This window comes from Megascapheus bottae, chromosome 24 (genome assembly GCF_031878675.1).
Source record: "Megascapheus bottae isolate mThoBot1 chromosome 24, mThoBot2.hap1, whole genome shotgun sequence".
NCBI classification, from domain to species: Eukaryota; Metazoa; Chordata; class Mammalia; order Rodentia; family Geomyidae; genus Megascapheus; species Megascapheus bottae.
The window spans coordinates 19,038,149-19,065,278 of NC_143532.1; the positions used below are offsets into that span (position 1 = coordinate 19,038,149).

Sequence of the window (27,130 nt, forward strand, 5' to 3'; positions counted from 1 at the left end):
GTTTTTGTTTGTTTTTTGTTTTTGTTTTCCCCAATCCTGGCTCTTGAACTTAGGGCCTGTGCACTGCCCTGAGCTTTTGTGCTCAAGGCTAGCACCCTGCCACTTTGAGCAATAGCACCATTTTTGGCTTTTTGGTGGTTAATTGGAAATGTTTCACCGACTTTCCTGTCCAGTTTGGCTCTGAACTGCAGTCCTAAGATCTCAGCTTTCTAAGCAGTTAGGCTTATGATTGTGAGCTTAAGCACTGCCCTTGGCCTTTTTCCTCGAGGCTAGTGCTCTGCCACTTGAGCCACAGCACCACTCCTGACTTTTCTATGTATGTGGTACTGAGGAACCGAGCCCCAGTCTTGGTGTGTGCTAGGCAAGCACTCTACCACTGGGCCACACTCCTAGCCTCGATAGACTTTTTACATGGAAATCTTAGACCCACTGAAAATGGTAGTGTGGTCACTATTCCTCTACCTAAATCTCTTAGTTTTGCCACATAGCAAGCAGTCTTCTCTCTCTCTCCTCCCCTTCTTCTCCCCTCCTCTACTTGGAGTTGTGCTGAGTCATCCTCAAGAAAGCTGTAGGTGGCACCCAGTCCAGAGCTTTACTCCTGAACTGCCGCCGCGTGCCCCACCCCAGTCCTTCAGTGTGGCTGAGCGACTTACTGTTTCCACTGCATTGCCATCTGATAGAGAATCTGTGGTCCAGACTGGTCTATGTTCTTGTGTGTTTGTGAATATTTGGCTCATGATAAGTTTGGTTTTCAAAAGTCTCTTCTCTTTATTGTTGATTTCTAATTTGTTGGCACTATGTCCAAAGAAAAATGTTATATATGGATTGTCTCACTAATCCAAAATATAAAATGCTACATAGTCCATAACGTTTGAATACCAGTGTGACACCACAGTAGAAATGTGAAACACCTTGTAACTTCACTTTATACATGTAACTATTTAATGTGTAGTGTAAACATGTTCAGAACATAGGTGAATTTTGTGTTCAGATCAAGGTGTACTTTCTGATGCATATGCAAGTATTCTAAAAACTGATATTCAATACTTGATTCCAAACATTTCAAATAAGGGATACTTAAAAGATAGATTAGGGGCTGGGAGTTTGGCCTACTAGTAGATTACTTGCCCAGCATGCACAAAAACCTGGGTTCGATTCCTCAGTACCACATATATATAGAAAAAGCCAGAAATGGTGCTGTGACTCAAGTGGTAGAGCTCTAACCTTGAGAAAGTCCAAGGACATTGCTCAGGCCTTGAGTTCAAGGCCCAGGACTGACAAAACGAAAGTGAGAGAAAGAGAGAGAGATTAGAACAGACAGATACATGTGGTTGTTTGGAATTTGTTGATGTTTTCTTTGTGGTTTTAGTATACTATTGATTTTCTTCTTTCTTTTTTGGGCAACTGTGGGGCTTGAACTCAGGGACTGGGCACTTGAGGTCCCTGAGCTCTTTTGCTCAAGGCTAGCACTGTAACACTTTGAGCCACAGCTCAGATTTTTGGGTGGTTGATTGGATATGAGTCTTACAGAGACTTTTCTGCTTGGGTTAGCTTCAACCTGTGATCCTTACATCTCAGCCTCCTGAGTAGCTAGGATTACAGGTGTGAAGTATAGCGCCTGGCTCAATGAATTTATTTATTTATTTATTTATTTATTGCCAGTCCTGGGCTTGAGCTCAGGGCCTGAGCACTGTCCTTGGGCTTTCTCAAGGCTAGAGTTCTACCACTTGAGCCTCAGCACCACTTCCGGCTTTTTTCTATATACATGGTACCGAGGAATCGAACCCAGGTCTTCGTGCGTGCTAGGCAAGCACTCTACCACTAGGCCAAACCCGCGGCCCTCAATGAATTTTTAAATCATAATTTTTACTCATTTTCCCCTGGTTCACCTTATAATAGAGAGGCAGGATTTTTTTATTTTTTATTTTTTTTTTTTTGCCAGTCCTGGGCTTGAGCTCAGGGCCTGAGCACTGTCCTTGGACTTTCTCAAGGTTAGAGCTCTACCACTTGAGCCTCAGCACCACTTCTGGCTTTTTTTTTTTTTCTATGTATGTGGTACTGAGGAATCGAACCCGGGTCTTTGTGCATGCTAGGCAAGCACTTTAACCACTAGGCCAAACTCCCGGCCCCAGGATTTTTTTTTTTAATGTCATGTATATCAAAGTTGCAACAAAGCATGGTGGACCTTAGAATAGAAAACATAATCTCAAAACAAATTAATGGCAATAGTTAGAAATTCAAATGACTCTAGGGGAAACATACATTTCTGTTGAGACATGCTTCTTGGCTTTCTATGCCTTTGGAACAGTCTAAATACAAATGAATATGCATTGAGTAGCTTGTAATAACTTGTTTTCTGAAAGAATTGTTCTAATGGACATGGTGGTGCATATCTATAATTCAGGTATTTGAGAGACAGGCAGATGATCATGAGTTCAAGACCTCCTTTAGCTAGAAAACAAGACCCTGTATCCCCTCCCACCCCCCAAAAAAAAGGAATAAGGAAAAGATTTGTTCTAGTTTCCTAAGTTTCTAAAAATGTTGACCTTGGTTTTGGTTGGTTACCTTCTAGCAGTATCTAAACTGGTGGGTGATATTAGTCAGTACCTCTTTCATTTTATAGACTGTATCTTCCTCATTTTATCTTTTCTACGAATAGCCCAGGCTGGAACTCCCAGATTTAGCTCTGTGTGGATGTGTTAGAGTGCACAACCTTAAATCATAGAGTCCTCTTGAATGGCAGGTGTTGAGTTTATGTGCATACATACATTTAAAATCTGTTAAGGTTTTGTAAGTACATGCAACAAGAATGAGTAAAGACTATCCTGGCCTGTTTGGGATGGCTGTAGACCCAGGAGGCCCTGAGCTTGGTGTTGAAGGTGAAGTATCTGCCATTCTTCTCAGACATTTATGAGTAAAAGACCCAAGAGGCCGCTAGTAGCACACACCTATAATTGCCTGTAATTCTAGCTACTTAGGAGTAAGATCTGGAGAATTACAGTTCAGAGTCAGTCCAGACAGAAAATTCTGATGAAATTTCTGTGTCCTCCAATAGCAGAAAAAGCTGGGCTAGAAGTATGTCTCAATTTGTAGACTGCCACCCAACTGAGCAAGCCAAGCAAGTTTGAGGCTGTGGATTCAAACCCCATTACCAAGATTTCAAAAAAAAAAAAAAACTTGACCCTGGGTTCTTCAGAGTCATCCTATAGTTGAGCCAATTTCTAGAGAAATGCAGAGAAACTACAAGCAGTAAGCAATTTCTTCCTTACCACCTTCATAATCATCTGAGGAGCATAGGTGTAGTTTATTTTTGACAATGACTTACTTTATGCAAAGCTAACTTCCTGCCCATATTTTGCAGTTGTTTGGTTCATACTATACGTAACTGCAGGAAAGGTATAGTTCTTGTGAAATTTCCATTTCCATATGTTTTTGTGGGCTATTCTATTTCATGGAAGACGGATTGTTTCATTCCACGGACTGATAAATGTTATATCACGTATGTGCGCACACAGCAGAGGTCCTCCCTACCCAGGATGTGTGGGGTCCGTAGAGCATATGTGATTTTGCTTGGTGAGGATAGAGCAACTTGGAGGGCAAGTGACGAGGGACTCTGGAGGGAACGCAGATTCGGGTTTACAGCAGAGTCACTGCCAGTTTCTGCATGAGGGATGTTAGTTCTGGAGCTGCTGCTGTTTTTGAGCACAACACATGAAGAGCAAGTGGTCTGAGGGTTCTAAGAAGGAAGTTAGAGGAGGAGCTCTGAATAGGGAAATGTGGAGGAGCAAGAAGTAAGCTGATGTGCTCAGACAGGGTGACTCCTGGAGACTGTTGGAAGTCAAACAAGCTGGGCCCTGGAGAGGCCTGATTTTTAGGTCCAGGAGATTTAAATGTGACAGATGCAGTTTATAGTCCCTCCCTCCCCACAACTCTTTGAAATTCGTTAGTTCAAGCACTATTATACAGATGGTGTACTTTATATTCAATAAAAGTGATACTGGTATGAGGTCAAGCGCACTTAACTTTGTACCTTTTGGCTATTTATAGAGATGCATCATATAGACAGCACATGCTATATGCTTTTTACAGATAAAAGTCCAAATAAAATAGCCCACATTAGTTTTCTGGAAGTAAAATATTCCAGCCCTCTGAGGGATCGAATTTGATCTTTTCTCTTTCACAAGCTATTTATTGACTTGGCATTCAGTTTAGCACACCCTCTGAGTGATCTTAACCAAGATAGTATCTGGAGCCTCCACCCGCGCATTCTGGCTGTCAGTTGCAGCCAAGTGCTGGCCAAGAAGCTGCCTCACAGGGCAGGGCTGAGAGAATTGGGAATCTGGGCTTGAGTTAATAGGGAACTGAAGCCACTTATTGGTGCCACTGTTCTTCATTGCAATTCAGCCTAAACCAGGGCAGCCACGATTACTGGAGCAGCTTCAAGACACTTAGTGCCCTGGCCTAGGCTGACAGTGCCATAATCCAGCAGCAACAGGTGTGAACATCTGGTTTTGTCCTCTTTTTGCGGGGGAAAGGGGGTCAAAGGGATCAAGGGGCCTGGACTCTGGGCCTGGGCGCTGTCCCTGAGCTCTTCAGCTCAATTACTGCCCTGCCCCTTGAGCCACAGCCCCACTTCCCGTTTTCTAGTGATTAATTGGAGATAGAGTCTCACGGACTTTAGTCCTTAGTGCCTCAGTTGGCTTTGTACTCTGATGCTCAGATCTCAGCCTCCTGAGTAGCTAGGATTACAGGAGTGAGCCACTGCGCCCAGCTTGGTTTTGTCCTACTTTGACAGATACTGGATATTTTTTATTCCAACAGAGGAAGAAAGGGAGTTTAGTAGGGGATTTGACTAGCTTTATAGAAGGTGCTACCTGGAATTGTCTGAATATCAAAGGTAGTATAGTATTGGTCAAGGGTTTGGATGCTTTTTATGAACTAAATACTCTGGCTCTTAGAAATGTATATTTCTTTCAAATTCCCAATGAATACATCTTTGGACTGTTAAGAATAGAGATATTTACATGTCTATCTTTACCTTGTCATCATTTGGGGTTCCCTTGTCTTGTTTCTTATTAGTGCCTCCACTATTTTTTCTTAACTCATAAATTGTTGGTTATTATCTGTGAAACACTTTTGAGGCCTGAATTGCTGTAGGGGGAGCAGAAGACAAGTTTAAAAACTGTTTTGCCATCTCCAAGTGCCAGGGCACCTCATTTTCCTTGTACTCTTTCCAAAATGGCCAGACTTCCATGACTATATCCCACCTCTGCCCAGCTATGCCACTGCACCCGACTTAGGTGTTTAATGTGACGACAGAATGTGAGTTTGAATAGCAGAACTCCAAGATCTAGAGTTCCTGTCTCTTTGTCTTCTTTCTCCAGAAAATTGAAATGTTGGACTCCTCATCTTTACCTTTATTCCTCATCAGGCAGTGAAGGTCTTGGGATTCCTCAGTAGAAACTGAAATACTAAGGAAGTTGACAGAAAATGCCAACACTTAGATGACAAAATGCAGTTGAGACGAGGTTAATGTTATTTTATAAAATCTGTTTCAGCAACTCTACCAGATCCTGACAGACTTTGATATCCGGTTTTATATGTATGAACTACTTAAAGTAAGTACCACTTATTCAGGCTATTCTTTCTTGAGAGAAACACTGAGTCTAAATCTTAAGTATTGCCAAAAAAGAAACAAAAGATGGGATTACATTCATTGAAGGAAATTGTCTAGATGAAGTTTCAAAAAAAATGATGAAATAATTGATTGAAAAAAAGGAAATCAAGACTGGACTAGAGTTTGAGGAATGTAGTTTGAAGAACAACTAGCGATGTGAAATTATTTTCTCTTAAGAGTAGTTGCATAAACCACCTGTCACTAGACCTGAGGTGGTAGGCTTGAGAATTTATGCTATATCTACTAGCATGTCTACCTGTCAGCAAGGATAGGGAGGTACAGCTTCTCCCACCTACCTTGCACCACGTCCTCTCCAGACTAGAGTCAAGCCTGGTGTGGAGGCATTTGTAGTACTGGATCCTGTGACCTGTCGGGCTGGCCCTTGCCTGGAAGTCTTATGTTCAATATTGGGATTTAAAGAATCCCAGCAGTGCAGCATCACAGTCTAATTATTTCAAAAATGTCTTTCGTGTTTAATAGTTAGAAACTGTACCAGTGGTCAGATTGAAAACTAATTCCCTAAGGAAAGGAAGAAAAGAAAAATACCTTATAACATTTCTCAGTCTTTTCTTTTGTCCCAGTTATTAGTTTATTCCTCCTTAAAGACTAGGCAAAAAGGGCAGAATGAGCAGTCCTGTAGTCTCAGCTGCTTGGAAGGTAGACAGAAGGGGTTTGGTTTTGGACTAGCCCAGGCAAAAGTTGGTGAGACTCCAACTTAACTATTGACTGGGTGAGGTGGTATATGCCTGTCATCCCGACAATGAAGGGAAACACTGTGACTGGACACAGTGACATGCACTTTTCATCCCCAGTGACACAGGGAGGTAGGATTGCAGCCCAGGCTGGCACCTTCATAAAGCTAGACGGTATCTTGAAAATAACCAGTGCAAAAAAAGGCTGCAGACACCTACCTAGTAAATTGGAGGTGCCAAGTTCAATCTTCAAAAAGTAGTAGGGGGGGCCGGGAGTTTGGCCTAGTGGTTAAAGTGCTTGCCTAGCATACACGAAGACCTGAGTTCGATTCCTTGGTACCACATACTTAGAAAAAGCGGGAAGTGGTGCTGAGGCTCAAGTGGTAGAGCTCTAACCTTGAGAAAAAATCCAAGGACAGTGCTCAGGCCCTGAGCTTAAGCCCAGGACTGGCATCAAAAAAAATAAAATAAAATAAAAAAATAATAGGAAGAGAAAATATTTAACTTCATTGAAAATACAGACCAATCCGAGGCTGGCTGAAAACTCCACGCAGTGCTCAGTGGCTCCCTGAGACTTCATGACAACTTGATTTGATTCAGGTCCCATGATAGAGCTTTCATGGCCTCAGGCACTGTCACAAAAGATTCCAGAACCTTGCTACAACTGTTGAAAACAAACATGATTAAATACAAGTAGAATGTAAGTGAAATAAATAAACTTAAACACACATAATTTTAGATTTTAAAGCCTTCATTCAGCTATGCATGGACATGCCCTATCTAGTGTGGTACTGTAGCTGCTAATAGCTTTAAAGGGGTAAGAGATAAGAGTCTCTTGGTCCTTTGTGCCCAGGCTGGCTTAGAACCACGATCCTCAGATCTCAGACTCCTGAGTAACTAGAATTACACTATTGTGAGACTCTTATTTTCAATTAACCACCAGAAAATCGGAAATTGTGCTCAAAGTGGTATAGCACTAGCCTTGAGCTGAAAAGCTCCAGGCCCAGAGTTTAAGCCCTATGACTCACACAAAAAAAAAAAAAAAAAAAAAAAAAAGACCATGCAGGTTGAAGGATATGTGTTATTCTTTATATCCACATGGATCTGGAATGTCCTTTTAATCATAGTAAAGGTATCCCCACAATAGTGGCAGAATCTGGTTTACTGTTACTTAATTATAAGGAAACCTTCAGCATAACCCTCTAAAACCTTTTTTTTTTTTTAAACCAACTGCTAGCCATAGAGTACACAGAGAGCCCAGAGCATCCTCTGAAGCATTATTTTTCTTTATAGATGGTAAACTTCCCCTGGAAGACTGTGGGTGCAAATCAAGATGTTGCAAACAAATAATAAAAATATGCTTATGTGGTATATGGGGTACACCTGTAATCTCAGCATTGGGGAGATAAAGGCAGGGAGATCAAAAGTTCTAGGCCAGGCCAGGCTACATATAAATATCCTGTCTATAAAAGGGAAAAGGAAGGAAGGAGAAGGAAAAATGTGCTTATACTGGGGGTAGTAGAGAGTTTGTTTACTTTTCTCTGTGCTTTCTTACCTAATAGGCTCTGGATTACTGCCACAGCAAGGGAATCATGCACAGGGACGTGAAACCTCACAATGTCATGATAGATCACCAACAGAAAAAGGTACCATTACAACCAGGCAGCAGCAAGCCTTTCTCCATTCTGCAGTGTTGGTTCTAACCAAGAAAATAGATAGAAGAATCTGTCTGTAGTCATTTGTTTTATTTTGGTCTCATCTTTCCAGAGGGCCTAAGAAAGTAAGTGTACTGCTTCACATTTGTTAATTAGGGATCCTCAGACCAATCTGCCTAGCCTTAAACATACTGAATCCCTCCTACTTTTGATATCCAACTTTTGTCTTAATTGGTGAGTAAATGGGGCAGATAGTATTAGATTAATGACAAGCTAAAGCAGTGCTTCATTGGTGGAGTGGGCGCACATCCCCACTGTCTGCAGTTAAGCCAGGAGCTTGTAATGAGACCTGTGAATGAGAGAGGAATGAATGTGATGTATGTGTAGGCAGTATAGAAGTGTGAAGGTACAAGAAAGGTAGAGCTGTTGATCTAGACAGAGTGACAAACCAGAATCCTTTAAGGTTTGTTTTGAAGGCATTCTAGGTACTCTGTTTCAGAAAGGACCTCTTTGCAGTTGCTGAAAATACTTTAAAACAAAACAAAACAGTACACCTGCTTGAACTTTTGTGTAGCCAAATATTTGTAAATTAGAAACCTTGCATGGCCTTGTCCTGGTACAGACATCAAGAAACACTCTTCACATGTCTTTCTCTGTCATTAGCTGCGGCTGATAGATTGGGGCCTGGCGGAGTTTTATCATCCAGCTCAGGAGTACAACGTTCGTGTAGCCTCAAGGTACTTCAAAGGACCAGAGCTCCTGGTGGATTATCAGGTATAAACGTACTATTTTTATATCCCCTTAGGGCTTTGTTGTCAAGTCCGTTTGGATACATTCAAAACCCAGCCATTCATCCACCCCAAATGCTAATTGTGAGGGTTTGTTTTTATTTGTTTGTTTGTTTTATTCTAAAATATCTGCAAAAATCAAATGAAGACTAGAAACTCAGGACAATAAAATAGGTTCCTAACACCTTGACTGATGGGTTACCCTTATTTTCCTCAGATGTATGATTATAGCTTGGACATGTGGAGTTTAGGCTGTATGTTAGCAAGCATGATCTTTCGAAAGGAACCTTTCTTCCATGGACAGGACAACTATGACCAGGTAAGCAAATACCATCTGGCTCTACTTATTTGGGGGATGAGTGCCAAGAAAATAGCATCCTTAGATAGGAATACTCTTCTTCATAAGCCACTAGATTTCACTCCATGTCTGCATATAAGCTTTACCTTAAAGTTTAGCCAGCTGTGTTATAGACACCTGTAATCTCAGCATTCAGTAGGCTGAGACAAGGATTCAGGTTAAAGCCAGCCTGGAGTATGTAGCAAGATCCTTGCTCAGAAAGAATTTTTTGGGGGGGTGGGGTGGGGAATCTCTTTTTTTGTTTTTTTTAATTAAAATTTCACCCTGGTGAAATATGACTGGGATTGAGTAGCTCAACCCAAAAGCAGATTCCTCATGTATCCTCCTCCACCGGCCCTGAACACACACACAGGTAAGGGCTGGGTACTTTGTGGAGCCAGGAGGGAAGGGACAGCCAGGTCTTACACTCAACAGAGGCTGGTCTTGTGCTGCCAGCCAGCTCTTTAGTCCTGTGATCCTTGCACACCCTGAAGAGGCCACAAGCAGTGATCAGGGCTGGCAAAGAGGTGGAGAGGAGTCCTGGGGCCAGCAGCAACAGGACTAGGAGGCAGGGGTGACGGGGACAGTCCCACCATGCCTTCCAGGACCCTCTCCTACAGCCAGTGAATGCTCATTCCCAGGTGGGGGCAGAAGTCTGTCTGATTGCAGGTGTGCCTTCTGAAGGAGGCAGCTCAAGCACCCAAATTGCAAGATGTAAGAGCACTTCATTGGGCTATGAATCTAACCCCAGCACTTTGCTTGTGCCTGCCCTGCTCTCACATACATTAGCTATATTTATATATCCATAAATATTATAGTTATATATTAAAAAGAGAGGGGGAAGAAAACTTGCCCGAAGAAAAACTTCTGAGGGACCCAATTAGCCCAGGATGTTTACTGTCCCCCCCCCCCAAAAAAATGTTTGTATAAAATCTTCCAATGCGATCTTCAGGAAAACTTCCCCCTCCCTTGAGCTCCCTCCCTCCATGCCCCCTCTTCTATGTCCCCACACCCCTGAAATGCTTCCTGGCTTTCTGCTGGGTGACCCCTGCTGTACTCCAGCGGGCCACATGGGCTGTGGGCAGTGGAGGGTGGCATCCAGGGCAGCTGGGGGCTGGGCAGGAATGAGGCCCAAAAGGGGCTAAAAGTGGTAGGGGCTGAGCAGGCCACGGCTGTCCTAGGGCTGTTGCTGCTCTGCAGACCTCAGAGGCGCAAAGCTTGGAGAACATGGCCAGGGCGTGGGGGAAGTTGGGTGTCGTGGCAGGTGTGTAACTAGGAGTGCACATCCTCTAGGGGTGGTAGTGGCTGCTGGGAATGTTGGCTTCTTGGGAAAACATACTCAGAGCAGTCACGAACTGCCAGTGCGCCGCCCGGAGCAGTTGCTCTGCCTGGTTAACACAAACTGGTTGATCATGACCTGGTGCCTTAGCTTCTCCAGGTCACCGACATGGCTCAATGCCAAGCCTGGCGAGAGCTGCTGTGAGACCCGGGGCTGCCAACAGAGGCTTCCCTCAGCTCTGGTTCCCCACCGCTACTGCCACCACCACCTGATTAATGTTGTAGTTTGACTCTCAAAAAGAATTTCTTACAATGTTATCCATTCTTACAAAGATACATGAAAACAGTATTATCTTTGCCAAATTTCCACAGTGAAGATCTGAAGATATCAGAGTCTCCTGTAAAACTAGCCTCTGGCCATTCCTTAATAATGTCTACATTATTGTTAATTCTAGGCTGTTGTCCTAAGTTAACTCTTTAAAGGTAGTTTGGAAATTCTTACTCATGTGAGCCTCATGTCCTTGAGTCTCCTTGCCTGTCCTAGGCTCAGATCTCTACCTTGTCCCTGGAGACTGAGTGATGTGGTGGCTTCTGATTTTCCAGGTCCAGCATCCTCACAGGCTCACAGTGAGTTCTGTGCTCAGTGATTTGGGCAGTTTGTTTTGTGTTTCAGCTTGTTCGCATTGCCAAAGTTCTGGGGACAGACGAGTTGTATGGGTATCTGAAGAAGTATCACATAGACCTAGATCCACACTTCAATGATATCCTGGGACAGTAAGTAAGAAAAGAGAAAAAGAGAGAAAGAGGGCTTGACCTTACCCCATTTCTGAAGTGGGAAGGTTAGCTAAAATCGCTTTCTTTCCTCTTATATCAAAACTGAAGTATCTGTTGTTGTTTTCATGTATTTTCTTTAACTTATTTTGAAATATTAGGGTATGTCTTATCATTTTACTTCTCTATAAGATAATCTGTTTATTAATTTTTTTTGTCTTTTTTGGTACTGGGGATTGAACCCAGGATGTTGTATTTGCTAGGCAAGCAATTTGCCACTGAGCTACATCCCAGCCCTGTTTATTAATTTTTTAAAAATGGAGAAAAAGCCCAGAGTGTTGGCACAAACCTGTAAATCCCAGCACTTGAGAGGTTGAGGCAGGAGAATCACAAGCTTGATGCCAAGATTAGGCTGTGTAAGAACATGTCAGTCAATAAGAAAAGAATAGAAAAAAACAGAAGTGGTAGGGGGGAGCAGCCCTAAAATGTTACAGATAAAAACTTTTCTAGGTAAAGTGCTTATTTTAAAGGTAAATATTTGGAAAGCTATGATACATGTTTTTTGTCAGTGGTAGTAGGGCTTGAACTCTGGGCCTAGAGTGTACTGTCCCTGGGGTCTTCAGTTCAAGGCGAGAGCTGTAGACCATTTTGAGCCGCAGCACCACTTTCCGTTTTAAGCAGGAGCCACCAGCACCCAGCTGATACTTTTGTTTGTTTGTTTTTGTTTGTATTCTTTGCCAGTCCTGGGCTTGAGCTCAGGGCCCAAGCACTATCCTTGGACTTTCTCAAGGCTAGATCTCTATCACTTGAGCCTTAGCACCACTTCTGGCTTTTTTTTTCCCTATGTATGTGGTACTGAGGAATCAGACTCGGGTCTTCGTGCATACTAGGCAAGCACTCTACCACTAGGCCAAACTCCCGATCACTTTATTTTTTTTTTAATTGTATTTTTTATCTTTACTTGTACAAAGGGGTTACCATTTACTACATCACATGTTCTTCCCCTATGCTGATTCTTTGAATTATAAAATATTTTCTTGTTTTCCATAATAGGTTTCTATAAAGTAACAAGTATAAAATATGTTGAATTCATACTGTACAGTATACAGTGCATTAAAAGTAAATGTTTGCCAGACACTGATGGTTTATGCCTATAATCCTAGCTACTCAAAGGCTGAGATCTGAGCATTGTAGTTCAAAGCCAGTCTGGGCAGGAAAGTCTGTAAAACTTTTACCCTTACCACCAGAAAACCAGAAGTGGCATTATGGCTCAAAATGGAAGAGTAGTATCTTTGAGCAAAAAGAGCTCAGGGACAGTGCCTGGGCCCTAAGTTCAAGCCCATGGCTCGCCCCCCCCCCCCAAAAAAAAGATAAATGTTTATTTAGGTGCTGGTGGCTCACAATTATAATCCTATTCATTCAGGAGCCTGAGACCTAAAGAGTAGTGGTTTAAATCCATGAGACTCCATCTCCAGCTAACCGTCAGGAAGCTGGAATGGACGTGTGGCTTAAGTGCTGGAGTGCCAGCCAGGCAAGCAGACCTAGAAAGCTGGAGATCCCAAGTTCAAAGTCCAGTTTTAAAAAAAGTGCATGTGCACACTCACACACACACTATGTAAATGGTGGACTTTCAATTTTTTGGTGGCACTAAGGTTTGAACTCAGGTTTCATTCTTTCAGGGAAGGTACTCTAGTACTTGAGCCCCTACCTCAGTCTTGGTTGACGTGTGTACATACACAAGCATGCATGAGTGAGTGTGTGTGTGTGTGTTTGTGTCTGTGTGTCTGTCTCTCTCTGTCTCTATGTTAATACGAGGTGTTAAATTCAGGCTCTTGCATTCAGTGTTCTGCCTTTTTGCTCAAGGCTGGAACTCTTTATCACTATCCCAGGGTAGTGTGATGAGGTAAAAATACCCACATCTTGAAGTCTATACCACTAAGAATGAGATTTATAAGCCAGGATTTTTAAGCCAGGTGCTGGTGGGTCATGCCTGTAAATCCTATTTATTCAGGAGGCTGCGGTTTACAATTTGAAGTCGGCCCAGGAAAGTCCATGAGACTCTTACCTACAACAAATAGCCATCAGAAAACCAGAAGTAAAGCTGTGACAGTGGCAGAACACTAGCCTTGAATAGAAAATCTCAGGGACAATGCCCAGGCCCTGAGTTTAAGCTCTACAAAAAAAACAGTCCTGTGGCTTAAACTCAGGGGCTTGGGCATTGTCCCTAAGCTTCGTTTGTTCAAAACTAGCACTCTACCACTTGAGCCACAGTGCCACTTTCAACTTTTTCTATCTATGTGGTACTGAGGAATGAAACCCAGGGCTTTGTGTCTGCCACTAAGCCACAATCTCAGCCCTGACCCAAAAAAAAAAAAATTTTTAAGGAGATTTGTCAAGTTATTAATCAGTGCAATATTTTAAGGTTTTATTGGCTTTAGCCCTAATAGAGGAGAATTCTTATTGAATTCATTCTCAGAATGCTGTTACACTTCTCTTTTCAGACATTCACGAAAACGCTGGGAAAACTTTATCCATAGTGAGAACAGACACCTTGTTAGCCCTGAGGCCCTAGATCTTCTGGACAAACTCCTGCGATACGACCATCAACAGAGACTGACTGCCAAAGAGGCCATGGAACACCCCTACTTCTGTGAGTCTGCGGGGCCTATTTTCAGGGGCCCCACTTACTAAAGTAAAAAGAGAAGTCTTTCACTTTTTATCTTCAAAGCTAGTCAAAAGAACTCTGAGTATGTGGACTGGATCTTCCTTAGAATATCTGTGTCCCCAAATTTCATTCATTCTTGATCCCTGAAGTGACTGTCCCAATCAGTATTTTAGTCCCCAAGCAGGTTTGCTTATTCACTGGTTACCACTTTTTTTGAGGCCAGGCTCTTATCCTGAGCTGACAGATCAAGAGCATCTAAGGTTTGCTTTCAGGTATTTACTACATATTTATGGAAAGCTGCTTTTTTTTTTTTTTTTTTTTGGGGGGGCACTAGTTCTGTGGCTTAAACTCAGGGCCTGAGCAATGTCCCTGAGCTTCTTTTGTTCAAAGCTAGCACTCCACTACTTGAGCCACAACACCACTTCCTGGGAATTGAACCCAGGGCTTCATGTATACTAGCCAAGCACTCTTACCACTAGGCCATGCTCCCAGCTCCTGGAAACATTATTTAAAATTACTTTTTCTCTGAAAAACAAGTACTTGAGGGCCAGAGTTTGGCCTAGAGTGGTAGAGTACCTAGCATGCACGAAGCCCTGAGTTTGATTCCTCAGTACCACATAAATAGGAAAAGCTGAAAGTGGTACTGTGGCTCAAGCAGTAGAGAAAAAGAAGCTCAGGAACAGAGCCCAGGCCCAGAGTTCAAGCCCCAGAACCAGCAAAAAAAGAAAGAAAGAAAGAGAGAGGAGGGGGGGGATGAGATGGGCATGGGCATGGTAGCTCATACCTGTAATCCTAGCTACTCAGGAGGCTGAGAATCAAGGTTCTAAGCCAGCCCCAATTAACCTCTAGAAAATGGGAAGTGGGGCTTGGCTCTAGGGTAGGGCAGTAGTCTTGAGCTGAAAAGCTCAATGGCAACACCCAGGCCCAGGGGTAGGGTGGTAACCTTGAGCTGAAGAGCTAAGGGACAGTACCCAGGCCCAGTTCAAGCCTTTTGACCCACAAAGAAAAAAGACTTGATCCAGTCATACTTAATCCTTAATTTCTTTTTAAAGCATGACCAATGATTTGACAGTTCACAGCCAACTCAAGCAGAACAGTCCTGAGACTCCATCTCAATGAAGGAAGCTAGATGCAATGTCATAGCTCTTATTCCTAAAATGTCAGTAAGCCTAGAATAGGTGGATCTCACTCTAGGAAAGCACCAAAGCAGGAAATGTGATCCTATCAGAAATAACCATCACAGCTTCAATAACAGCAATTAAATTATTATTTTATTAATTTTTCCCCCTGGTCCTTGGGTTTGAACTCAGGGCCTGAGTACTGTCCCGTGGGTGTTCTCAAGGTTTGCACTCTACTACTTGAGCCACAGCATCATTTCTAGCTTTTTCTATGTATGTGGTACCAAGAACTTGAACCCAAGTCTTTGTGCATTGCTAGGCAAAACTCTTGGCTCTATTATTTAAAAAACAAGCAAATGGGGCCAGGAGTTTGGCCTAGTGGTAAAGTGCTTGCCTAGCATGCACAAAGACCCGGGTTTGATTCCTCGGTACCACATACATAGAATAAAGCCAGAAGTGGTGCTGTGGCTCAAGTGGTAGAGTTCTAGCCTTGAGAAAAGTCCAAGGACAGTGCTCAGATCCTGAGCTCAAGCCCAGGACTGGCAAACAAAAAAACAAAAACAAAAAAACAAACACAAAATGGCTTGAGACATAGCTTAAGTGGTAGTGCACTAAAGCCCTGAGTTTAACCTACTACCCAAAATAAGTAGTTTAAATTATTCAGGAGTTGGAGTCAGGGTAGGCAGATTATGGTTCGAAGCCAGCTTGGTTGAAGTTAGACCTTATCTGAGAAGCAAACTAAAAAAGGCAAAAAGACTGCTTTCCCTGTTCAGTCCCAGTGCTGCCTCTCTAAAACAAGACCCTTGTGTTCACAACTTGTTCACAACCATAGCTAAACTTGGGTTGCTTGAAACTGTTAGACTTTCTGCCTTCCATTGTTTACCTTTTTTCTTGAAGTGCCTACCATCACTCATGCTTTAAAGAAATCAGAGATTGGCCACAATGTTGGTACTCAAAGAAAATAGTACATAAAGTTAGTGAGAATTTTGAGCTGTAGGAAATAAGGGTTTCTGTACCTCTTAGCAGTGGAGCCTGTCTGATGAGGAAGAAGAGCTGGCTGTAAGTTCCTTTAGCTGGGTGTGGTGATGCCCACCTGTAGTCGCAACTTCTGTGTAATCTAAGGCCAGAGAATCATGAAGACCAAATACTTTGCTTGCCATATGTGAGAAGGCCATAGATACATTCCCTGGAGAGGTTGTGAGGAGATACCATTTTCCTGATTCTTTTTGTTTATTCCTGTAGTTTTCTGTGTTGTTTTTTCTTTTTTGTTTTTTTGTTTTTGCCAGTCTTGGGCCTGAGCAGTCCTTGGGTTTTCTCAAGGCTAGAGCTCTACCTCTTGACATCACTTGAGTTCCAGCTTTTTCTGTGTATATAGTACACAGGAATCAAACCCAGGGTCTTTGTGCATGCTAGGTAAGCACTCTACCACTAGGCCACCCTGAAGCCACTGATCCTTCTGAACCAAGAGGATTACAGCGTGTATCACCATGCCTGACTTGATTTCTGTGATTTCTGTCTCCCTCTATTGTTTTCCATTGCTGGCTTGCCCTTGAGTTATGTCTTTGTCTCACTTCAGAAGGGACAGGTTTGTCATCCCATTACATGCTACACTGCAGCCCTGACAGCTCTTTCCTGCTTTCTTGCAGACCCAGTGGTAAAGGAGCAGTCCCAGCCTGGTGCAGAGAATGCTGTGCTATCCAGTGGGCTTACAGCAGCACGATGAAGCCTGGAGAGCGACGGGTAATGCAGCATTGATGCTTGCCAATAAAACCAACCAAACAAACACAAACTTGAAGGAAACTACAGTGTGATGAAATGAAATTCTAATCATTCCTTCTAAAGGCAAAGAAGAGTAAAGACCTAAAACTGTCAGAACAAAAGAAACTCCAAGTCCTAGTGTAAGGGAGCTGCGGGCAGTGAGGATGCACGTAGTTGAGGATCTGGAATGCATGGGGGATGAGACACTCGGACTTGTTGTGCACTTAACCTGAGCTTGACAGGACACCACTGTTGAGTTACCTGTTTGGTCAACAAGCTCTGAATATCTGACTTCCTATCTATTCCATTGTGGTCTGGTTTCCTTTCATAAGAATTCAGGCTTGAGTTCAGTGAAACGTCAGCGTCTATACTAACACACTAGCCTCATTTATGAAAAAGATATGAAAACAATGACAGTATTTTTTTAAACTTTTACAAATTCATGCGTATGTATTTTTTATGATATGAGCTCTTCAGGAAGTGTACCTCAACCCCGCAGTTTTCCTTGAGTGTATTCTTTGGGAGCAAACTGCAGGCCCTTCCACCAAGTCTGCTAATGTCAAAGGATATTACTTCTAGTCTCTCGAGAAGTTCCGAGCAACCTGCATAACTTGGAGCTCGTTGTACCTTTGTTGATTGCCTAACCATAGAATCTTGTTGCTTTCTTTCCCTCTCTTCCTCTCTCTCTTCTCTCCTTCCTTCCTTCCTTCCTTCCTTCCTTCCTTCCTTCCTTCCTTCCTTCCTTCCTTCCTTCCTCTCTCTTTTGTTCACAGCCTCATAAGAAAAGCCTCACCATTTCCCAGTGCATCACCACGTATGCACCTGTTTTAACACCCCTCTGAAGCAGTGACCTTTTTGTTCATGACCATAGCTAAAACTGGAAAGTCAGTTTTCAGGCAAGTCAAAGAGCAAAAAATTATCCTATTAGGATTTATTCAGGAAACACTTACTGAAAAATAGTAAGTATTTCCACCTCTTTTTCCTCCTTTTTTCCCCCCTATGACAAACAACTTCTAGCTGCACATTTTAAGCTCTGATATGTAATCTATGAATGTGATGGCAAAGATGAATCTTGGTTGCTCATAAGCAAGCACTGACACATTGCAAGGCCAGCAGCTGAGAGAAGAGAAATGTACAGGGGGGCTTGGGAAGGAAAGGCAGCTCCTGGAGCCTGTGCTAACCTAAGGTTAGAGTCCACTCCTGACCTAGCAAAGAATGCTAGAGTTTGTTGGTTAAAAAATAGGGCATTTGGGGACTTGTCACTGACTTGGTTTGCTGGCAGTCTCCTCTCCTGGCTGCAGAGCCCTGCCTCTGCTCTGAGGCTCTCACATTCCTATACTAGAGTTGAGGGTATCTGCCACCACGTCATGCTTAGAATTTCTTTTTATTAACTATTTAATAATGCCGTACATTTTATAAGGTTGGTTGTTTGAAACATCTGTTTACGTTCCATATTCCAATAAAATTGAGTTGGTAGCAGGTCCTATCTCTAAATGTAGATTCTATTTATGTCGTTTGGTCTATGGGAACTTAAAAATGCAAATGAAACTCTTCTCTTTATACTACAGAATTGAGTTTCCAGATTAAAAAATAAGATCTTGCCCCGGGTACCAGTGGCTCATGCCTATAACTCTAGCTATGCAGGAGGCTGAGATCTGAGGATCCTGGTTCGAGCTCAGCCAAGGCAGGAAAGTCCATGAGCCTACGTCCAGTTAACCACCAGAAAACTGGAAGTGGAGCTGTGACTCAAAGTGGTAGAGTACTAACCTTGAGTGAAAAAGCTCAGGGGCAGTGCCCAGGCCGGGAGTTCAAGCCCCGTGAACACCAAAACTTAAATAAGATGATGGAAGTGGTGCTGTGGTTCTAAGTGATAGGGCGCTAGCCTTGAGCATAAGACCTCAGGGACAGCTCTCAGGCCTGAAACTCAAGCCCCATGGCCAACTAAATAAGATCTTAAAGCCAGGAAAATACTCAGTTAAGATTCTTAATGTAGTACTGCCCACCTGCATTGCACATTGTGTTTGCTCAAATATCCATTTCTTCTGGCTGAAAGTCAAAAACAAGACAGTAATGCCGCTAAACTTGTATTTAGTATGTCAGGCAGCAGAACTCAATGTTCTGGACTATATGCTTAGTGTGCCCTTAAGGCAGCCTGGACAGTTGGTTATCAGGGAGCTGTGCCACTGTGTCTTTCCTGCTCCCCACCCCATCTCCTTGTCATCATGTTTCTCCCTGCCTTTCTCTCCTTTTTCCTTTTCAAGTTGCCTGACTGGACGGGGCAAGAGGAGCCACTGGTGTTCTTGGTGGAGTGGTAATCTTGTTTCCTTTGCATTCCCTAGAGACATTGATGGCCCTTGAGAAGAAGAGTTGGGTGACATGGCTCCGCCCTCTCTCATTGCTTTAGGGGGTGCTGAAAAAGCATGTTGACCTGCTGTCTTTGGGTTATATCACAGCTTTGACTCGGCTGTGTTCTTTATTTTTAAACATTTGACCTCTCTTCATGCCTTAGACTTGGAGCATACCTGGGCTTGAAATGCTCCCTCCCTCTGGATCTGCACTTCATACCCAGCCCATTCCTTCCCAAGCTGAAGTGAAGCACCCCAGAACTTTTCTCCCCTCTCCTCAAATCTGCCTCGTGTGCTAGTGGAGCTAGCTCCCTTGACATTTTGGAGAGTTTCTAAAGGGTGTGACTGTGTGTGTGGTGGGGGGAGAGTCTGTGTTTACGTTTAGACTAAACGGTAGTAAATTTGCCCATTCATATCATTTTCAGTAGCATATTCTTTCTTGAACTCATCTCAGTGATTTTTCATTTGCTCCATTACCTTGTAACAGGTTAAAAGTGCCTATGACAAGGACTTATTTCCTAAAAATAAGCAAAAATGTGGGGAACAGGGTAGTTCACTGTTACCTCTCAGGTAGGGCCCTGAGGAATGTAGACCTGCGGGGGAAAACAGGCTCCTGTGTTGAACCCAGATTTGGTGTTCACCATGGCTTTCCACAAGCAAGCAGCAGAACCCCAAGGTTATCCCACTTGAGAAGAGCTGATGGAGTGCTAAAGGACATGCACAGGCATGCTGGGGACTTGGTGACAGTTCACTCTCCGGGTTCCTGTCTGTTGACCCTGTTCCTAGCCTATCCCTGTGGTAGGTGGCTAGGTGGGTGAAGCCCTTGAGTACTTGACACAGAACAGACATTGTTGGAGCTTCTCACCCACAAGTGAAGGAGCCTGGCTCCTCGGGCCTGCTCCTGGATGTCCTCTGCCTCCTCAGGGCTTACCAGGCTGAGTAGGGCATGCATGTTCCTCCCTTGAAAGTGCTCAACTGATGGCCCTGAGGAGACAGAAGAACTCAAGGGAGGGCAGGTAATAAGAAAATGGATGAAATAGGTGACACTGAGTTCCAGGTCATATTCCTGGGTCCAGTGGCACATTAAGGTAGTACACACTAGGCCCAGAGAAGTATGCGGAGGATTTGTAGTGGGTGCTACTCAGGGAAGATGTTTGGGTTCTCCCAGGCACTCTGGATGCAGATGGAAAAAAAGAGTTACTTTGGGACACAAGTGGGAACATTTTTACATATGCATCTAAATAGATCTAAGAGAGCCTGATTAACAATTTCCATAATGCCAGTTTAGATAAGATGATTTGTTTAAAAACCTGTGTTGTTAGTGCTTGAACACCCTCGGGGCAGAGCAAAGGACCTTCTGAAAATAAATGAGTTAATGAAAAGTGATGTGGCCGTCCTTTAATCGCCACCCTTCTGGTGGTCCTGAGCACATGCACCCTCATTTGTCAGTGGATATAATAAAAACTGAAGAATGGGGCGGGCAGGGAGGAGAGGTGGCAGGGAACTAGTCCTGACATGCTTTTGAGCTGTGGAGATGTCTTAGTGAAGACACCCAAGCAGGCTTTGTGGAGGCTAGAGACACGATCTGGTGGCCTTATACAGGTGATACATACATTTGTGTCAAGAATCAACAGTGTGCTACAAATGTGATAACCTTGAACTGCATGTATTGGGGATTGTTTTTACTTTTCCAACTTTGAATCAATAAATTAACAAGTTTTTCACTTGCTGGCTCTTCTTGCTGTAAATGGTGACTTAAGAGTTTGGGACAGAAATTTCGGAACCATCTTACAAGAACCATGGAGCCTTCTGTTTGCAGCTAAGCCCATAGAGGGGACACAAATGCTGTATGAGATCTGGTTTTCCTAAATCAAAGCATTGACAATGCAGGAAGGACTAAACTTTGAACTACAAAGGCAGAGGTGGTGGGTCATCATCACCTTGCTGCAAATACTTGGCAGAAATGGGACTAGAGATGGGATGGTGGGATTTTTGGAATTATGCTTGTGTCTGGGTTGTGATATCCTTCACCACCACTGTGCCTGGCTGTGCACACTTAGACACATGTTAATGTTTTAGCAGATATGGAACGTGCTGGTTCGGGGGTTTGAACTTGGCCTGGGCACTGTCCCTGGGCTTTTCTGCTCAAGACTAGCACTCTTATCACTTGAGCCACAGCTCTAATTCTGGCTTGTTGGTAATTACTTTGGGGGGGGGGGAGGGATGTCTCACAGACCTTTCCCTACCCTTTCTGGCTTCAAACTGCAGCCTCACATCTCCAGCTTCCAGGATAGCTAGGATTACAGCCATGAAGCCACTGATGCCCTCCTACAAAGTGCTTTCTCTGGAAGACACTTCTAGAATTTTGCTATTGTCCTCACCCACTTTACTGTACTGGACATAGATATAAGCTATTTCAAGAGGAGCTGAAAATACTTAAATTCACATTTTGCTCTTTATTAGTGGACTTGGCCTTTTCTAAGTTAAAAAAAATCACCTCCTCTTGTTCCTAGCTACAAGACATCCCTGATAAATTGGGTCAGTGGAGGAGGGATCTAGGGTGGGACCAGTGGACCTGGAAGTTGGCTTGTACGGTTAACACAGGACTAACAGCTTTCCACACCAGCACCCCAGACCCAAGGAGCAGGGTGTGAGAGCCAGATGGGGCACCAGGTGTCCAGAGCTCTCCTAGAAGGTCAGGCTGCAGAGTGTGGAAAGTGCAGGAAGACGGTAGTGTGTGAGGCCTGAGGCCACACAGCAGGTGTGGCATGGACTCAAGCTTACATTCTGTCCCCAGCCCTCTTCAAGAGACCCTGCACTCTGGGTCAGATTGATTAATGGCGTCTTTCCCCTCCTCCCATCTCTCCCCAGGTCTGTTGCGGCTCCTCCCACTTTTCCATAAGCAGAACAAGAACCAAATCAAACGTCTTAACGTGTGTAGAGAGATCACGTTCCGTGAGCAGACACAAAACGGTGGCAGGCTTGGTGAGCACGAACTAGACCAGCTGAAGGGCAGCCCACCACCGTATATCAAACCTCACTTCTGAATGTAAAAGGTTCACATGCCTCTGGCTTCCTGTTGGCTTCCTCCTGACCCAGAAAGCATGGGAAATGTGAAGGGTATGCAAATGGTTGTTGGTTACTGTTGCTCCTCACGCCCCTGACTGTCCAGTGGCTGCCTGGTTTCCCAGAAAACCACTTTGACTAGCTGACCACAGACTCCACAGGGGGTAATATATGGCATGATGGGCAGTTACATATTATTTTAAAAGTATATATTATTGAATAAAAGGTTTTAAAAGAAATGTATGGAGAGTTTTCAGTATGAAAGGGGCCATTGGCCAAAACCTGTGGCCACAGAGATTGAACAACATAGAGAGCACATTTGTGCCAAGTTTTTCTTTTCCTGGTTCTAGGGGTTTTTTTTGTGGGTGTTTTTTTGTTTTGTTTTGTTTGTTAAGCAGTACTGGGCATTGAACTCAGGGCCTCAAGCTTGCTAGGAAGGTACTTTATCACTTGAGCCATGCCTCTAACCCTTTGTATGAAGTGACCAGAGAGAAGCCAGGGGAGGTCCTCTTGGCGCCCCCCACATACACACACACACATCTAGGTGGATAAGTGTCAGCTCTAGTGAGCTGGAGAAGATGCCTTAACCCTTTCTTGATGTCCTGTTGCTTATGTTTCAACTTTCCATTCCATCTCCCAGTCCTAGACTCACAACTCGCTTCTCCTCGTGAAAAAGCGCCTTGCCTGGGAGGCAAGTTCTGTCCAGAGGCAGCAGAGTGGCCAGGGATGCAACACTGCTTCTGGGTGCTTCCTAGTGCTCCTAGGAGCTAGAAGGAAAGGTTAGGTGAATGCTTACATTTGTTCAGTGGAAACAAAGCCAGTTTACAAATGAGCCTTCCCTGGCTCCATGAGGCCTTGCTTCCAGAGTCAGTTTATGCCAATAAAAGTGGAAGCAGTTGTCACAACCCTGCCTCTGGCCAGATTCTTCCACTGAAGAAGAGAGGCCTGGGCAGATCCAGACACTGGGCAGTTGGCTGGCATGCTGGGCTGTTCTTCACAAAGGCCACTTGCGCTGCACATTTGTTCTCCCACTGGGTTGTGAACAACTACATGCCCCAGTGTGGTTGCTCATAGTTCTTGGAGCCATTAGGGGACAAAGCGAAGAAGCCTTTTCAGGCCCTTTTCATGGCATCATATCCATCAGTTCCTCAGGATGAGACCGCATGTCTGTGGACAGCATGAGTGGAGCCCCAGCTTCAGCTTGGCTTGGCACCTCCTGGTGCGATTGCTGACTGGCCTAGTGTGTTTTCAGAATCTCTAGCAGGACCTTTTTGATCCACAAGTTTCTTCTGGTCTTCCAGCTCTCTGGGATGGCACCACAATACCTCACTGGGCGTGGCGCCTCACTGTAAATCTGTCGGTCTTAAGGTCCTTTCCAGCTGTGGAGGGTGATGAGCCTGGGAGTCCTTTAGATGCTAGGTTGAACTTGGAACGGTAGCTCAGTCATCCCTTGACCTTCACCCTGCTTTGAACCACAATTGTCCCCAGCTTTCCAGGGTGAGAGTTGGTTTCCAGAAACCTCTGAAGCCTACCAGAAAATCATTTGTAGATGGTAAGGTTGGGTGGGAGAGTGGTTGTAGGGAGAAGCAGAGGATGAGTTTTTACTTAAGGTCTTTCTAATTCAAAAGAGGGGTCAAAGAGCCTGCTAACCCGAGAACCATCAATAATAGTTCCTCCACAGCATACTTGAAGCTTCAAAGCATCTGGTCACATCTTTACACAGCCTGTGGTTGGTAGTTTAATATTTGTTGCATTGTCATCATTACTAAATTAGTAGATATGGTAAAGAGAGTTAATAGTGAAAGCTCTACCCCCAATATTACCCCCATGCATACACACACACACATACACACATTTGCCTCCCCTGAAGGAAGCCACTGTTAACATATGGTGTTGAGTACCATTTTAAATTAGAATGAATTTCATAGTAAGGGAAGTAGAATTAAACTAGGCATTCTTTTTCCAAAACTTATATTTCACTTGTTTGTGGCAATCTCTCATTGCTGGCATGTGTACATCTACCTCGTCCCTTTTCATGGTTGCATAGTAATCCATTGTCAATGTGGCAGTTGCACCCACTTTTTCGAGATGGCTTGTGGGGCTGTTTCTACTTGAATATTGCTGCAGTGGACGCATCTTTCCATACATTTCTGGGTGGGTTATATGTGTTATAAAAATCTAAGTGGGTTGCCATCTCCAGTTTTTGTAGAAAGGGGTTTGTTAGGATTCTGAGAAAGCTGCCTTCAGCCCCACCCATGCTGGTGCAGTTTGGGTCCACAATGACTTTTGTCATGGGGTTCTTGCAGGGCTGGTCCAGACACTCCAACCTTCTGGGGCCTATAAAAATGTTTGAGACCCCAAAAAGTGGTGGTGTTACAAGAAAGTAAAAATTAAAAAATAGGGGGCTAGAAGCATGGCCTAGTGGTAGAGTGCTCACCTAGCATGGAGGAAGCCCTGGGTTTGATTCCTCAGTACCACATACACAAGAAAAAAAAGCCACAAGTGGTGCTGTGGCTCAAGTGGTAGAGTGCTAGCCTTGAGAAAGCCTAAGGACAATGCCCAGCCTCTGAATTCTAGCCCGAGACTGGCAAAAAATAACAAAAATAAAAATAAATTGAATTAAATGTCATAAGGTATAGAATCCTGTGAGCTTCCCTTAGTTGTTTGTCAGTATTTGCTTTTGAAAAAGTGTGCTTTCTCATGAGAGTCACAATCACAAAGTCAATTTCAAAAGCAAATTCTAAAGGTCTTGAATATTACAGGAATACCTATTAAAAAATGGAAAATGGGGGGAGGAGCCGGGAGTTTGGCCTAGTGGTAGAGTGCTTGCCTAGCATGCACGAAGATCCGGGCTTGATTCCTTGGTACCACATACATAGAAACAAGCCGGAAGTGGTGCCGAGGCTCAAGTGGCAGAGCTCTGGCCTTAAGAAAGTCCAAGGACAGTGCTCAGGCCCTGAGTTCAATCCCAGGACTGGCACAAAGAAAGAAAGAAAAAGATGGCTAGGGGACATGGCTCAAGTGGTGGAGTGCTTGCCTGGCATGTACAAAACCCTGGGTCCCAATTCCCAGTACTGCCAAAACTATGAAAAAATGGTTGCATTGTAGTGTGTTTGAAATGTGTGGGAAAGCCTTTGTAAGTAAGCGTGCTGAGGGCCAGCAGTGCTTTTAAACAGCCCTGGTTCTGGGGAGGTGGTGGGAGCATGAGGACAGACTGCTTCAGAATGTTCTTCCTGAAAATGCACTGCGTCGAGTGACAAGGCCACGCTCAGGTTCCAGACTGAATGACTGAATGATCCATTTGAATGACATTCTGGGATGGAGGACAGACCCATGAGTGCCTGGAGTTAAAGGTGACTACAGCGGGTAGTCAGAGTTCACTTGGGAGATGCTGCAACGGTCCTGAATGGGATGGGTGATTGTATGATTTATGCCTTTGTCAAAAGCGCTCCAAAAGGTTCGTTTTACTACTTGTACATCGAGAAGTCAATTTTGAAAATGAACAGTAATGTGCAGAGATCCAGCAGAGGCCCACTGGGACGTCACTCAGATGAGCGGGAACCTCCCCTGCCCACCATGGACTCTTGCTGATTGTCTTTTTTTTTTTTTTTTTTAATTGAACAACTGGGACCTGGGGTTCCCCACTTTGCCTGCCAACTGGAGACAGCAGATGTTCACCTCATTCCTCTTCCTCCCTGCCACTCCCACAGCAGGGAGAGGCCGGAATCAGAGCTGTCTTACACTGTGGTGTGTCCCTGTGTGCCTCAAGGGCAGGTGAGTTTCTAGACTTGGGCCAGCCTGAATGGTTGCTGTCCCCTGGGTGTTAGCACCTAACCAGGGCTTCTGTGCGCTGAAAAGGGATGCTGACCATCACTCACTGTTTTAAATGATGTTTTAGTAATTAAAGTTGTGCATTAAAAAAAATTCAATGTGTCTGTGCCTTTAAAATCGATTTATAAATCTTGTTTCTGTAGTTACAAATTGGTAACATTTTTATTATGGTATGGGGTTTTTAAACTGTGGCCCCTGTGCTTGTTAAGCAGACAGTGCCACTTGAGCCCTAGATATATCTTTATTTGCTTGTTTATTTATTTATTTGCAGATCCTGGGTCTTGTCTTCAGGACCTGGACACTGTCCCAGAGTATCTTTGTGCTCAAGGCTAATGCTGTACCACTTAGTCACAGCACCATTTCCAGTGTTTTCTGAGAAGTTTATTAGAGATGAAAGCCTCATGGACTTTACTGTCTTGGCTGGCTCCAAACCACAATCCTCAGATCTCGGCCTTCTGAGTAGCTAGGATTATAGGTATGAGCCATCTGGGCCTGGCGCAGTGTTTTTGCTTTTTCTTTTTTGAATATAAAACTTTATTGACCACTGTTCGCCATTATTTACAATAAAGTAAACAATATACAGTTGGGTAACATTCTGATTACTACAAAGTTGTTTTTCTGGCTTTTGTGGAACCAGTAACCCACTACTGAAAAAAATTGAGCCTACATGTTAGGAATGAGTTAGGGTAAAGAAAAAGCATGCAGGTCAACAATTATAAAATTTTGTTCACTCATTTAGGCCAGCAGGTCCTAAATAGTCGAAATCTCTAACCAGTTGATTTTATATTTCCATGAGCAGAGTCTTAGATAGCTCATGATGTATGAGCTTTTAGTATACAGATTCTAATACTCTATAAAGAAATGCTCATTACACAAACTTTTAATGAAAGGAAATCAAAATTTATCTTAATTGTCTCATCTGGGTGAGGGAGGCTGTAGATAGATACTTTTCCTTTCAAGACATTTTGCAAACATTTGCTATCTATGGCAGAGGCAGGAGGACCTAAAGTTGAGGCTAGCCTGGCTACCTAGTAAGTTCAAGGCCAGCCTGAGCTGCCTAGTGACCCTGTCTTAAATAACAAACTAAAACAAGGGCCAGGGATGTAACACAGTGATACATCATTTGCCTACTTATGCAAGGCTCTCAGT

At 43.8% G+C, this 27,130-nt stretch overlaps 1 protein-coding gene across 3 annotated transcripts in view; it reads left to right on the forward strand.

The window, feature by feature from the left end:
* The window catches only part of Csnk2a2 (casein kinase 2 alpha 2), a 47,965-nt gene extending 22,822 nt beyond the window's left edge, over positions 1–25,143 (forward strand). For 2 of the 3 annotated variants that reach the window (XM_090357565.1, XM_090357567.1), the window contains 8 exons: positions 5,559–5,618; positions 7,932–8,015; positions 8,688–8,798; positions 9,030–9,131; positions 11,101–11,201; positions 13,700–13,848; positions 16,628–16,721; positions 21,956–25,143. In XM_090357565.1, coding sequence (XP_090213691.1) covers positions 5,559–5,618; positions 7,932–8,015; positions 8,688–8,798; positions 9,030–9,131; positions 11,101–11,201; positions 13,700–13,848; positions 16,628–16,704 — 684 coding nt within the window. In that variant the 3' untranslated portion in view covers positions 16,705–16,721; positions 21,956–25,143. Of the gene's footprint in view, positions 1–5,558; positions 5,619–7,931; positions 8,016–8,687; positions 8,799–9,029; positions 9,132–11,100; positions 11,202–13,699; positions 13,849–16,627; positions 17,425–21,955 lie in introns of those variants that run through there. The other variant, XM_090357566.1, reaches the window with a different exon arrangement.
* The last annotated feature ends 1,987 nt before the right edge of the window (positions 25,144–27,130 follow it).